Source organism: Telopea speciosissima, chromosome 3 (assembly GCF_018873765.1).
Source record: "Telopea speciosissima isolate NSW1024214 ecotype Mountain lineage chromosome 3, Tspe_v1, whole genome shotgun sequence".
Taxonomy (NCBI): domain Eukaryota; kingdom Viridiplantae; phylum Streptophyta; class Magnoliopsida; order Proteales; family Proteaceae; genus Telopea; species Telopea speciosissima.
The window spans coordinates 23,533,304-23,548,235 of NC_057918.1; the positions used below are offsets into that span (position 1 = coordinate 23,533,304).

The following is a 14,932-nucleotide window of genomic DNA, read 5'->3' on the forward strand; positions in this document are numbered from 1 at the left end:
TCTTGCATGTACACTTGTACAGTTATAGAGATCAAACCGCCAATGCACACCAATTTCTTGATTTTTTCCCCGAAATATCTAATCAAATTCCGTGCTTGTTTAGAAAAATTGCTTCATTTGGACTTCTCGTCTCCTCCTTTTCTTCCTTCTTTTTCTGGTAACCAACAGAGCTTAGTTTGGTGCAGAAGAGGGTTTCTTTCATAGTAAAAAGGAGGATGGAAGGTCTCTAACATTTCCCTATCTTAAAGGGAATTCAGGACCATTTCTGGGTTTTACTGTTGAATTCGATAATGGGTTGGAGATACAGGACTGGGTTATTCTTGATTGGTGGTGTTGTGTTCATCTGGGTTGCTTCTGCAGAGATTACACAGGTAATGAGGCTCATATTTTTCAGCTTTTGGTCCAATAATGATTTTTCAGTCTTCTTACTTTTATTTTCTTCTTGTAGTCTGGATTTTCTCTTTTTGGCAATTCTTTTTTTCTTTCCTTTTCTTTTCGGCTTGGCAGGCTTGGCTATTGAATTGGTTGGTGATTAAGAATTTAATAAAGAAATTCCACTTTGGAGTAACGATGAAACTCATGTTCTTAAATATCTTGTCCTTTTCTTAGACAACTTCGAGCTCATTCATGAATTTCTTTGGTGTTTGTAGATTTATTACACTGTTTGTCAATCTTATCAGAATTAAATGTTGGATCCATTTAATGTTTAATGCAAATGACTTTTTGTGCTTATATGAAACTGAAACTGATGAAGACCAGCATGTTGGAGCATAAAACGCTCAAATGCTAATTTTATCTTCTTCTTGTTTAATGCCGAGTACCGACATCGATAAGGTGCCTCTTTCTGAACAAACTTTTTCATTTTTTAATTGTAATGTCTAGGTAATTGCTGTTGAAACATTTTTCTTCTTCTGTGTATCACCTAGCTCAACTTTTTAATTTTTTTTATATATGAATAATTAATCCTTTGCTATTGTTTCTTCTGATGATGAACCTTTTGTGGCCCTTTGGGTTAGTCGGGAATGTTTGGGCTCAATTGAGGCCTGAGTTAAATGATAACTCCGGCCATTATCAGGTTGAGTTTGGGTCAAGGTCAGAGGAAACCCTGCCCAGTCCAATCCTAACCCTATTATACTAATGGTGTTGAATTCAGAGTTCAGACTGTTGCTTATAGATGACACTTTCATGGTGTTTCCCTGTTGCTACTTATAAACAGTCAAATTGTCTCATCTAATTCCTCGTATTAGGTGTTTGTTTTACAACTCAACTCAACTCAAGTAAGCCTTATCCCTACTAATGGGTCAGCTACATGGAACTTGTTTCATTATTCAACTCTATTCAGAGCTGTAATTTTTGCCAACCCTAATCCATTCATGTTTTTCCTCATCATTTCTCCCAAAGTCATTTTAGGATTGCCCTTTGCTCTTTCAGCTCCTCCAGTCTGAATCGTATTACTCCTTACCTGAGCATTTATGGATCTTTATTGTACATGTTCATACCACATCAGACAACTTTCTCAATTTATCATGGATCAAGCTATTCTAAATTACCTCTAATTTGTACATTCCTTATTTTATCTTTTCTTGTTTTCCACCTTAAAAATATCTCTTACAAGATAACCTCTCCCCCTTCCCCCCCCCCCCCTACCCCTTTGCCCAACAAACAAAAAAAAGGGAGGGGAGCTTTACAGAGATTAGAATCTCTATTGTAAAGGTGTAAAAACATTTAATAGCTAGTTTGTAAGTTTGTCTGTGCCAACTCGAGCTTGAACTGTTGTATGTGTCATAGTTGTCATGTTGTCTAGGCGACCCAAGGTGGTGGGGGGGTGGGGGGTGGGGTAGGTGCAAGGCAACAAGATGACCAAGATGTCCTAGGCGCCTGCCTTGACAACTATGGTAAGTATGGAGTTTGAGAATTGTTGCTTGACCTGCACTTACTTCTATGCTGAGACTTTGTTGGGCCCTAAAGCTAATCAATTTGACGTACTTGTACCATGGATGAATACACCTTTGATGGATTTTATTTGTAGGTTATATGCAAAGTCTGATCTGATTCTGTTATGGAGATAATCTTCCTCTTTATCTCTATTTCTTTAGCAGTTGAAGATAAAAAATGGCATCGTAAGATTTTGTCCAGTTCTCACTTTGATAAGGTGAGAAATTTAAAGTTAAAGAAGTGCTCTTGCAATAAGTTGTCTAATTTTTGGTCTTCAAATCTGTTGTCGATTGCTTGTTTGGAAGTAGAAAAGATGTATAACATATGGAGATTGTAACACTAAGTAGACTCAGACATATCTATGAGCAATATCCTAAGGAAATATGCATATTTGAGATGTTTAATATAGAAGATCATGTACATTTGCTTTGGGCCTCCTGTTTCTACTTTCTGCTTCCATCTAATTCATCTAAGGTTGAATTGGTCCTACAAAAAATAATTTATGCTCTAATTTATTACAATATAATTTTGTTTGTAAGAGAATTTTTTTTACTTCATGTGTGTGCATACACATATACATTTTTTTTCTCAAGTACAGGATCTTTAACTTACTAAAGTTCATTCACGCAGAGAATCTTTTCAAAGTACAAACAACCATTCACAATCACTTATCTGGGGGCCTCTCTTATGGTGATCTATCTACCCATCTCAGTTCTTAGGGACTGGACGCGCAGCTTCCTACGTATAAAGTCATTCAAGAAGCTATTACGTGCAAATGCTATAATGAGCTCGTCAATTGGGCTTGATACTCCCCTTAGAATTAATGGAATGCATCATAGTCTAGAAAAAGAGATGAGAGTTTGCTTGATTAATGATATGGATCTTTTTGAATGGGAAGAAGGAAGGCCTTTGCTTGCTAAGAGCACTGAAGACGAATCTGACCCACTAAACCGTAGTTGTGAACTTAGCTCATGGGAAATCACAAAGTGTAGTTTCTATCTGGCTCCATTATGGTTTACCACTGAGGTTAGGTGTTTCTTACTTGACTTTTCAGTCCCATCTACTCTCTATGTATTTTCTTTGTACTACATGAAATGTATGTTAAGGAAACCAAGAAATCCTGGCATAGTGGCATGGGAATAAAGGGACTCATCATTTGTAGGTTTCTTATACCGTTTGAGCAATTATGCGATCAATGACCATATCTCTTGATCTTTTTATTCATTTTTTTTGGGAATTGCTCTACTATAATAAAGAATGTGATTGGTTAATTGCTTGGCTTGGGTCATTCAACCAAGCCTTGGACTTCTAGAGGCCTTTATATTTGACCCATCAATTTGTGAGCTGTCATGTTGCAGCTTTGTAGTCTGTAGACTCTCTTCACTCTGTCATATGCATGTTGAGGTTTCTTTATTCTTATTTTGAACTCAAAGAAAAAAATATATAATATTCGATTATAAAAAATCTTGCTGCTTTCTGTTTCGTATTGAGCAACCTTTGGCTTGATTTTAAGTTTTGATTGTTACTGAAAATCCCCCCTTTACTTTGATGCAGTACTTATCCAATAGTGCATTAGCAAACACAAGCATTGCAAGTACCACAGTCTTGAATTCCACATCTGGACTCTTCACCCTTTTCTTTGGAGCGTACTTTGGCCAGGACTCCATAAATATGGCAAAGGTTGTTGCCGTGTTTGTCAGCATTGCTGGTGTCACCATGACAACACTTGGAAAAACTTGGGCACGTGATGAGACACAGAGCATATCAGCGTAAGATTATTCAGCTTTTGAGATCCTTTAGTGAATGTTTAGGTCCTTCCTTATCTAATTACTCTTGTGTTACTGATCATTGCCACCATCAGTCTGTCAAATCCTAATCCAGTAGTTCTAAAAAGCATCTTTTATTCATTATTTTGACTCTGCGTCTCACTGCATTAGTAAATATTAAATAGCTAATGTTCTAGACGCATTACCAACTGAACAACTCAGGGATTGTCTTATCCATAATTTTCACTTTTCAGTCATCATTCCACCTTTGGACTGGCCATAGTCCAAAAGTTAGAGTAATCAGATGCTCTTAACTGTTTGTTTAGAATTCTATTCTAATTAAGTTATTACTATAATTGTAGATCTTTCAGCAATAATGGTCTTACAGATTGATAGTCCCGATTGTTGTTTAGGTTCTTTCTTTACAGTATGAACAATAGGAATAAAAGCTTTGTGTCTTATCACAGGAATATATATACTCCACAAGTTACATATAAGAATAGCCCATGAAGAGGCTACCTGTAATACCACAAAGTTTTTAGAAATTACTCACTAAAACCTATAGAACATTTGTAAACATTTCTTGGTTTTTCTTTTCTACCTGTCACAATAATTTGTAACTATGCCTACTGCTAATTTTTCTTTAGAGATTTAATTTCAGAAAGTATCTCATGGATTTTATGTTCCTGTTAAGTTGACATTTCTTTCCTTTACATGTTTCCCAGGAGTACAACACAGTCCATGATGGGTGACATATTTGGTCTCCTTTCTGCAGTAGTATATGGCCTATTCACTGGTGGAGCATTTTTCTTTTATAACCTGTGATATTAACTGTTTCAGTCACATATAAGTGATCAATTTCAATATCAGGTCTTTGCTTTTAAATTGTTATGTGACACATGGACTACTGCCTATTTTTGCAGTCCTACTTAAGAAAGCCTCTGGATCAGAAGGAGAAAAAATTGATTTGCAAAAATTCTTTGGATATATTGGACTTTTTGTTCTTCTTGGCCTTTGGTGGCTTGGTAAGAGGCATTATCTGTCATCATGTTTTCTGATCTTGAGAAACTGACTTAGAATATTGACAATATTTCACTTTCATTTGCGTGTTTGTAGCTGTACCTAATTAACATTCCACCTGATAGTAATTGTCTTTTTACTGGCAGATTGTGAAGAGAGTATTTACATGGTTTTGCATCTAATATTAAACAAACTTATATTGAATCATTTTATTTCTGAATGTTGAAATTTCAGTTCTTTGTGATTGATACAAGGCAATGTTCCAATCTATGATTCTTTAAACTCCAGTGCCGCAATTTTTCCCCTTTATTTATTTTTTTCTCTATTCTATTCAAGGGTCCCTTCTTTGTACTTCTTTTAACCGGCAAGAGAGAATGTCTCCCTGTTTCTGATGGTTACTAATGAAGGAAACAGTTGTAATATGGGGTACAAGGGTATAATGGTCCAATAGGGTTTAGTCTGTGTTGCCCTAAGGGTATTATTGTAACTTGTACTTCATTCAATTTATTATAAACATAGTGGACTTGTGTCTCATTGACACAAGTTCAATTCCCCAAATATTCCATCATGGTATCAGAGCAAGGAGAAGAATCGTCCTTAGGAATTGCGCCCCTCTCATGAAACCCTAAACAATTCGCTGCCGCCACCACTTCTCTCCCTCTCTCTTCTTTTTCTTGTCTAGCACCACCGCCGCCGTCGTTCTTCCGCCCCCTCTCTCTCGCGCGGTAGCACCCAAACCACCACCGCCCCTCTTCCACCTTCTCTCTCTCTCTCTCTCTCTCTCTCTCACGGAAGCACTACCACATCGCCTCCGCCTCTCTCTCCCTCTCGCGGCAGCCCAACACCACCGCCACCCTTCACCGCCATCTTGATCTCCCTCCTTCTCCCTTGGTGGTGAAGTGTTTTCTCCCACCAAGGATTCTCTTTTGCTACACTTATGGTCTAAATATTCTTTAAGTGTTTTTGAAGAATATATGTGGTGATTTTTTCTCCCTATTTTGAGCAATCAGCAATTATGTCAGACGAGTCTACCGCATCTACCGAACAGGGAGGAGTAGTCCAGCAGCGTGAACGCGACTATCCTTCGTTCCATTCCAATACTGTCAAACTTGATAGCAGTAATTATCTGATGTGGTCACGGTCTTGCTCTTTGGCTGTAGGTTCTCGTGGTCTTAAGGGCCATCTTACTGGAACCATTGTGAAGCCCACTGCTGATGGTCCTACTCTCACTAAATGGGAAACCGATGAGTGCTTGGTAATGTCTTACCTTCTTCAATCTATTGATCCCAATATTGCCTAGGCTTATCTCCTTCTTGATTCTGTTGCTACTATGTGGAAAGTTGCCAAGGCTACCTATTCCCAGGTGGGCAATGATGCTCAATGTTATGATATTCGACGCAAAATCCATAACCTGCAACAGAAAGATCTCTCCCTTTCCAAGTATTACAATACCATGTGTGGTTATTGGTAGACCTTGGATTTTTATGGGATTTACTACAACATGTGAGACTGATACTGTTGCATTTCGCAAATGGGAAGATAAGCTATGAGTCTATGGTTTTTTGGCTGGTTTGACTATGAAGTTTGATCAGATTCGGGCACATGTGCTCAATTGTGATCCCTTACCTTCTCTTAAGCAGGCTTATGCTATCGTTGCTTTTGAAGATAGCCGTCGTAATGCCATGGTTCATACCTTTCCCATGGAAAAATCTGCCATCTACACATCAGGTACTCCTCCCGTGGGAATTCTACCCAGGGATCTTCTGCTCGTGGGATTGATGGGTCCTCCTCTGAAAAGGCCCCTTTGAAGTGTGACTACTGTGGGAAGGAGCGCCATACCCGTGGTCGTTGTTGGAAGTTACATGGTAAACCTCCTCCCACTCGTGGTCGTGGTCAAGCTTCAGCTACTGCCCATCATACGGCTTCTGATGAGCCATCCGGTGATGCACCTCTGTCTTCTGATGAGCTTCTCCACCTCTATCGTTTGATGACCATGTTGGAGACTACTTCTTCTGGAGCTTCTCCCAGTGCCAGTGCTGCCTCTACTACTGTTCTCCCATAGCCCCAGTCCCATGACTCCTCAGGTAATTTCCTTTGGTGGCCAATGTTCCTCGGATGGTTTTCCTACCTCTTGGATAATCGATTGCAGAGCTACTGATCACATAACTAGATCACGCTCCCATTTTTTCTATTATTCTCCATTATCAGGTACTAATCGGGTTCGTGTGGCTGATGGATCCTTATCCTCTGTTTCAGGAAAAGGATCCATTAAATGCTCTCCTAGTATTTTCCTTTCTTCAGTTCTCCATGTCCCTAAATTTTCTACTAATCTTGTCTATTAGTAGCATTACTAGGGATTTAAATTGTAAAGTGACTTTCTATCCGTCTCATTATGTTTTTCAGGACCTGAATACAGGAAGTACGATTGGCAATGCTAGGATGGCTGGTGGTCTTTATCTACTTGATAGTCCTTCTGCATTAACTACTGTGGCTTCTCTCCCTGAGGCATCTTCCTGTGCGTTATCTGAAATTCATGTGGCATCGGCATTTGGGCGCCATCCATCCTTAGGAGTCTTATCCAAGTTTTTTCCCTCTTTATTAAAACAGTGTAATCTGGATATTTTTATTTGTGCTGCTTGCACTTTGGCAAAGCAAACAAGACATTCATTTCCTATTTCTGATAATATAAACTTAATTCCTTTTGGTGTTGTTTATTCTGATGTGTGGGGCCCTACCCGTTGTGTGTCTATCTCTGGATTTCGCTGGTTTGTGACCTTTATTGATTGCTTTAGTCGTACTACTTGGGTTTATGTCCTTCATCAAAAGAGTGATGTCTCCCATTGTTTCGAGACTTTCCATAAACTAGTGCAAACCCAATTTGATGTCAGGATTAAAATTCTAAGGACTGATAATGGGTGGGAATACATGGTTGGTGATCTTCAATCCTATCTTTTTTATGAGGGAATTATACACCAGACCAGTTGTGTGGATACATCAGCACAGAATGGCCTTAGAGAAAGAAAAAATCACCATCTATTGGAAATTGCTCGATCTTTGATGTTTGCTATATATGTTCCTCCTCGTTTTTGGGCTGATGCTGTTTTAATGGCTGCTTATTTGATGAATCGGTTACCTTCTCGAATGTTGGATGATCGCTGCCCTCTTGATCTTCTTATGTGCTCTTCCTCATTTGTTGTTCCTCCTAAGGTGTTTGGGTGTGTTGCCTTTGCTCGAAATCACCATATGCATGGCAAGCTTGATCCAAAGGGAATTAAGTGCATATTCTTGGGATACTCTGCTACACAGAAGGGTTACAAGTGCTATCATCCTCCATCCCGCCGGCTATTTGTTACCATGGATGTAATTTTTCAAGAGAGTGTTTCGTACTACCCTGCACCTCTTCAGGGGGAGTCTTCAAGTGAAGAGGTGTCGTTTGTGATTGCCCCTATGGAGCTTCCCATGTTGGAAGATGATATTGAAATGTCTGGTGGTATTACTAGTCAAGAGCAGCAGCCCATGGTAGAAGAAGAATCTGCTTCTCTCCTGCCCACGGTTCAGGGGGAGCCACAGCCCACCATTATTTCTCCATTGAAGATGTTTGTTCGTTCTCGAAAGAAGAAAAATAAAGTGCAGAATACTACGACCACCACTATCTCTCCTCGTTGATTGGACTTCCCAAATTCAGGTCAACCATGTGTTCCAAATGTGTCTGGTGAGCCTATTTCTTCTAGTGATCCATCCCTTGATTTACCAATTGTTGTTAGAAAACCAAAAAGGTTATGTTCCCAACATCCTCTCTCTAATGTTGTGTCATATAACTCTTTGTCTCCTTCCTTTCATGCCTTTGTTTCTTCTTTGTCGTCTGTTTCTAAACCTAACACTTGGTAGGAAGCACTGGCACACTCTAAATGGAAAGAAGCCATGAATGAAGAAATGTAAGCTTTTGGGAAAAATAATACATGGACATTGGTTTCTCTTCCTTCAAGGAAGAAAGTTGTAGGATGCAAATGGGTGTTTGTTGTGAAACACAAAGCTGATGGGTCTATGGATCGATACAAAGCTTGGCTAGTTGCTAGAGGATTTACCCAGACTTATGGGATTGACTACCAGGAGACGTTTGCACCGGTGGCCAAGATGAACACTGTGAGAGTGATTTTATCATATGCTGTGAATCAAGGATGGGATCTTCAATAATTAGATGTAAAAAATGCATTCTTCCATGGTGAACTTGAAGAAGAGGTATACATGGACATCCCTCCAGGTTTTCATTCTCAGAAGACTTAGGGGAAGGTATGTAAACTTAATCGTGCCTTGTATGGGTTGAAACAATCTCCCAGGGCATGGCTTGGAAGATTCCATAAAGCAATGGTATCAATCGGATTCAAGCAAAACAATACCGATCACACTCTCTTCATCAAGAGAACTCCTACACATACCACTATTTTGATAGTTTATATAGATGATATTGTTATCACTGGGAGTAGTATAGAAGAGATCTCCTCACTTTAGCAGTTCTTGGGACAGAAATTTGAAACCAAAGACTTAGGGAAATTGAGATATTTCCTCGGTATTGAAATAGCATATTCGGCTAAGGGTATTTCACTCTCTTAAAGGAAATACACCATTGATCTATTGATTGATATAGGAATGTTGGGCTGAAAGCCTGTTGACACCCCTGTAGAACCAAATTCTCATCTTCGAAGCAAGGAAGGAGAACCTGTTGACAAGACTAGTTATCAACGGCTAGTTGGGAGACTCATTTATTTGTCTCATACTCACCCAGATATAGCGTTTGCTGTGAGCATGGTGAGTCAGTAAATGCATGATCCCTATTCAACCCATTTGGATGCAGTATACCGGATCTTTTGTTATTTAAAGGTTGCTCCTGGAAAAGGTGTTCTCATCTCACCCCATAATCACCTTCACATTGAGTCATACACAGATGCTAATTGGGCTGGCTGCCCTTATGATAGGAGATCTAATTCTGGCTACTGTACCTATGTTGGTGGCAATCTTGTCACTTGGAGGAGCAAGAAGAAATCTGTCGTGGCTCGGTCTAGTGCAGAAACAGAATTTCGTGCCATGGCCCATGGCATTTGTGAGTTACTCTGGTTGAAGAATTACTTCAGGAACTTGGAGTTCCATCTGAGTTGCCCATGCGTCTCTACTCTGACAGTAAATCTGCGATCAGTATTGCCCATAATCCGGTTCAACATAACTGAACCAAACATGTGGAGATTAATCGTCACTTCATCAAGAAGAAACTCGAACAGAGTCCTGTTTGTATTTCATTTGTCCCTTTTTGGGTGACCAGTTGGCTGATGCATTTACTAAGGGCTTACCTAGTAAAAACTTTGTTTCAGTTGTTAGCAAGTTGGGCATGGTTGATATTTATGCACCAACTTGAGGGGGAATGTTGTAATATGGGGTACAAGGGTATAATGGTCCAATAGGGTTTAGTCTGTGTTGCCCTAAGGGTATTATTGTAACTTGTACTTCATTCAATTTATTATAAATAGAGTGGACCTATGTCTCATTGACACAAGTTCAATTCCCCAAATATTCCATCTGAAACAAATAGAAATTTTCCTGGGTAAGGATTAGGAACTGTTATTGACTATGGACATATTTAAGACGGTTCAACAGGAGAGAGAGAGAGAGGCCCTCTTAAATATGTCCATGGCACTGTTATTATAATTTCAGTGATCCTTTTTCAAGCCAAACCCTCCATGCGCACTGTTAATACATGAAGTTGCATGGCTTTTAGACAACAAACATACAAACATCAACCTCACTCAAAGTGTCATGTGTCTTTCTAGACATATTGTGACTTGCTGTCATAAAAAAATTATAATACCTTGAGACTGCTTAGGATTTATATATCATGGATAGGTTTAGAGCCTCATCTGTTTAGGGCCTTTCTGTACTATAAGGTGGGAGTATAGGACTAATTTTTGGTACTATGGTCAAGAAAGACCAAGGATCTTCATTCATTTGAATCCTTTGAAGGATTATAGCTGGCTATTTACAGATGTTCTGGTGGACCCCTCTGTTATGATTTGTTGCAGTGGGAATAATTTTGTCTGTTCCCAATTTCTTTAGTGATTTTATTTCCAAGATAGATTCTAAATCCAAATAAAATCTAGAGAATAACACAAAAGCAATATACAATCAAAAGGTTCAAGGTCCATTATGGATGTGCAAATCGATTTTGTGTATAAATGGCTGGGTGTGTGCTTATTGAAATCCTGTTATGTTCCAGAACCAGTTGTCAGCCATCTGCATAAGAAATTTTGTATTGATACAAAGGGAGCAGAGGATTTTCAACTTTATTTATTGATAGTTGTTATGTAACTTCCAGAATTGTTAATTAAATTTGAATTCAATACATCTCATGGAAATATAGGTTTTATTCAGCAGCATTTTAGTGTGCAAATATGGTGAAGCTGGAACAAAGTGGTCAAATGCTTCTAAGCAATAGCTCAGTCTTTAATTCAAAGAGATTATTTACAAACTAGGAACCACTGAAGATCGTTAATATTCAGGTAGCTGGCAAAATGAACAGCTGAGGTGTGTGTCACCCGTGACACCTTTGCGTGCCATGATCAGAACTCAGAAGTCAAGGTGTTTGCATTTGGTAATAATAAATGAGGAATCTACTCACCATTTCTTTGCAAATATGAGCATGTTAATGACGTAGTGGATGGATGTGTGGACAGCAAGAAGTTTTTTCTCACTCTACTGCTCACCTTTTCCCCACCCCCCAAAAGGCACAAACTGAAAGACAAGGCCCCCTCAACCCCCCCCCCCCCCCAACAAAAAAAAGGATAAATTTACAAGTTGAGGTGTCCTTATATATCTATCTCTGTGATGTCTGATTCCTTTTTGATTTTTAATGCCTTGTTCTTGTGGACAGTTTTTCTTTCATCTTCCCTTTTACATAAGGGACCCCCTTTACATATTCTACGTTTTGCTATGCAGTATGGCCGTTGACTGCTCTGGGGATTGAACCAATTTTTAGAATGCCACATTCGGCATCTGTTGAAGAAGTGGTGTTGCTAAATAGCTTACTTGGAAGTGTTCTTTCGGATTACTTTTGGTATATACATCATAAGTATTCTTTTTCTCCTCTCCACATACCCTGATACCTTCACCAAAACAGTAACTTTGAAATTAAATTTGAACCAGGGCCCTTTCTGTCGTTTGGACAACCCCATTAGTTGCAACCTTGGGCATGTCACTCACAATACCCCTGGCAATGGTAGCAGACATGGTTATTTACGGTCGCAAGTATTCTGCTATCTATATATTTGGATCCGTTCAGGTACTCCTATGTTCATAATCACTCATAATCCATGTTTAACTTTTTGGTGAAATCTATACATCATGATGTTTTACTGAACAGGCCTGCCTGTTGAACAGGTTTTTGCAGGGTTTGTTATAGCTAACCTCTCAGACAAGTGTTCGTACCAGATAAACGTATAGCTTGCCTGATTCAAAGAAACGATTTTGACAGGTCTCTTACGTCACTGAATAAACTACGGAATTGTTATAACTGGATCTTGTGCAAATTACATAGATAAGATTGAATATCTCCTTTTTGTACAGCTATGATAGCAAACGTAGTTTTAAGATAGTGTTTGGCAATGAATTAAGTTGCTGCAGAAAAAGATCAATCCTTTTGTCGTAGTGAAAACCCTAGGTAGGTTTCATGTTATTTTCTAGAGTGTACTTCTGTTGGTTAGAAGACCTGAAGGAACATATAAGAAGCTGATGCAATTACATGGTACTCTGAAGAATCCAGCTTTAATCCACAGTCCAAACATCATTGTCTAACCTTATGTTGCTTGTTCAAATTATTCAGATGTTCTGCTCTTCTCTTTTATGCCTACTTCAATAGTTTTCTTAGGCCTCCTGCAATTCTACATTTTGTCCAAATAGCGCCACATTTGCAGAATGCCACTAAAGCTGCCTACATATTTTTCTTCAACAAAGTGATTGGCTGATTGCACCGCTTTAACTTGTTTGGTTGAATTATCTCTTAATTTCCTTTTCATTTTGAGTCAATTCCATCAAGGAAACTATTAGTCCATTGCATTGAAGTATCTAGGTTCTAAGCTTGGAAACTATTAATCCATTGCATTAAATTATCTAGTTCTAAGCTTCTGACAAATTATGTCAATTTTAAGATAAGGCTGAAGGATCGAGTTTGAGGGTATTTTGGATATTTTGGATATTTCGTATAAAGGGGAGTAATTATGCCATTTACATGGTGTATGGTGTATGAGAATGACTAGAGGTAAACAGTCCTAATTAAGGGAGGAAGGGTTTGTTATCTGGTTGTGTGACTCCTGCACTAGCGTGGGGCCAATGAGGGGGCGAGTAGGGGCATTCAAGAGGAGGGGTGTGCCGGTCATTTCACCTTCCTTTATGTGTGGGCGCAGGGGAACGCGTCCAGACAACCAGCATTCTTCTTCCTTTAAGGTTGTGAGTAATAATTTGAAGGGAATGTGTTCTCTATCTAGGTCTCTTGGACCGCACCTTGTGCCCAAACATAGGGGTGTGCAAAATGATTGCAATGTCCCTCTTAGTCGATGCTCACACGAGTTCTCACATTGGCTGGGGTGTTGGTGCAAGAGCCACACTCCCGGATAGAGTTCGTTTTCCTTAATTTGAATTTACTTTTCTTAGCTCAGGCCTTGGGAACGTTAAGCTCTGAATTAGCAGCCCATTTAATGGATCATTAATTGTATGGTTTGAGGCAAACCCAAATAGTAATTGAAAATTGGGAACGTTAGGGTTGATACGCATACCCTAATCAAGCTGATCGCTTTCTCCTGGCGACCATGATCAGTGATCTAGCCTTGGCTTAGGACAAGGGTTGTAGTGCAAATAGGGGTGGGAACCATTTTAACCATTGCCAGGTTCTTTTATGACATGTCACACGGCCAGGAACCTATTCTAAACCGTCCCCACACGCAAGGTTCAACAACCCCAAATCGAACGGATCCGCCTCCATGCCCAGGGGGTGCCCAAGGGGACATCCAGGGGCTGGGCTGTACCGCACACATCCTACCGTACGCATCAAGTCAACCATTGGGATGTGAGCAGTGTATCCCGATGGCTGAATGCCCCCCTGGGCGTTGGGCTCCCTGGAGAGGAAACTCAATCTAAATTGTACATGTGATCAGTCGGTTACAATTTGATTCGAATCGGAATCGGCTGGACCTTAGAAATTAGAACCGAAAACTATAGAAGAAGCAAAAAGATTTCCTAAAATCTATGATTTTGGAGTCAATTCTGTTAAAAAATAATGTGATAAACTAGAACGAAGAGAAGGAAGGTCACGGCTGTTATCCATCGAAAAGTTGTAAAGTGAATTAGACTATACTTGGTTGGTAAGAATTTGATAAAAAAGAATGAGAGTCTTTTTTTTCTTTTTTTTTTTTTTTAATTTAAAGAGAAAAAGATACATAAATCAATTATTGTGTTATCAAAGTTTCATTTTCTCTCAACGAACCATCAACCAAGAGAATTTGAGGGATTTTACCATTTTACTCAACTCAATAGAATACTTTAATGGCATTTATAAAAATTACTAGACTCACCAATTTTGTTTGTGACTTAGGTGAAAAGAATGAGACTCATTTGACTCGGATGAGTTGTGATTGATTCTTTTCGTTTTTTTTCAAAACTCTATTTTCCCAATTCGCCCCAATCAAAATGCAATTTGATATAAAAATGAGATTAAAATCCTCTATAATGCGGGCATCTTGCGGTGTACTACAATGCGGGCCTAAGAGCTCGAAACATGGAAGAAACTTCATCCAATGGTGTGAGCTCAATGCAAGACACTTTTTTTTTTTTCCTTTCTTCTTAATCTCAGCATTGTTCGATGTCGTATTTTCATGTCTTGAGCTCTTACTTCTTAGGCCCACACTGCAGGGCACCTCAAGATTAGGGCACAATAGAGGATTTTTTTCCCATAGACATGACCTTCCAAGCTAAAGAATCAACCACTAAATTTAACTTCCTAAAAATAAATGAAAATTACATCAGTGAGATATGCAACTTCTATGACCACTCGATTGGGATCTTCTGTATGGGGTTCAACAACATAGAGCCATTGAAAGGGTACCTGTGGCGTCTACTGTAGAGATCAACCGTTGGGATATATGATTTCTAATCGACGGTCCTCAGTCCTCTCTCTC

The 14,932-nt window shown here is 39.2% G+C and overlaps 1 protein-coding gene across 1 annotated transcript; it reads left to right on the forward strand.

Moving 5' to 3' along the window:
- The first annotated feature begins 110 nt into the window (after positions 1-110).
- LOC122655936 (uncharacterized vacuolar membrane protein YML018C-like) lies at positions 111-12,391 on the forward strand. The gene is made up of 8 exons (XM_043850328.1): positions 111-371; positions 2,566-2,961; positions 3,490-3,704; positions 4,427-4,497; positions 4,625-4,726; positions 11,703-11,820; positions 11,910-12,045; positions 12,144-12,391. The coding sequence occupies exons 1-8, from the start codon at positions 291-293 to the stop codon at positions 12,204-12,206; spliced, it is 1,182 nt and encodes a 393-aa protein (XP_043706263.1). The 5' UTR covers positions 111-290; the 3' UTR covers positions 12,207-12,391.
- The last annotated feature ends 2,541 nt before the right edge of the window (positions 12,392-14,932 follow it).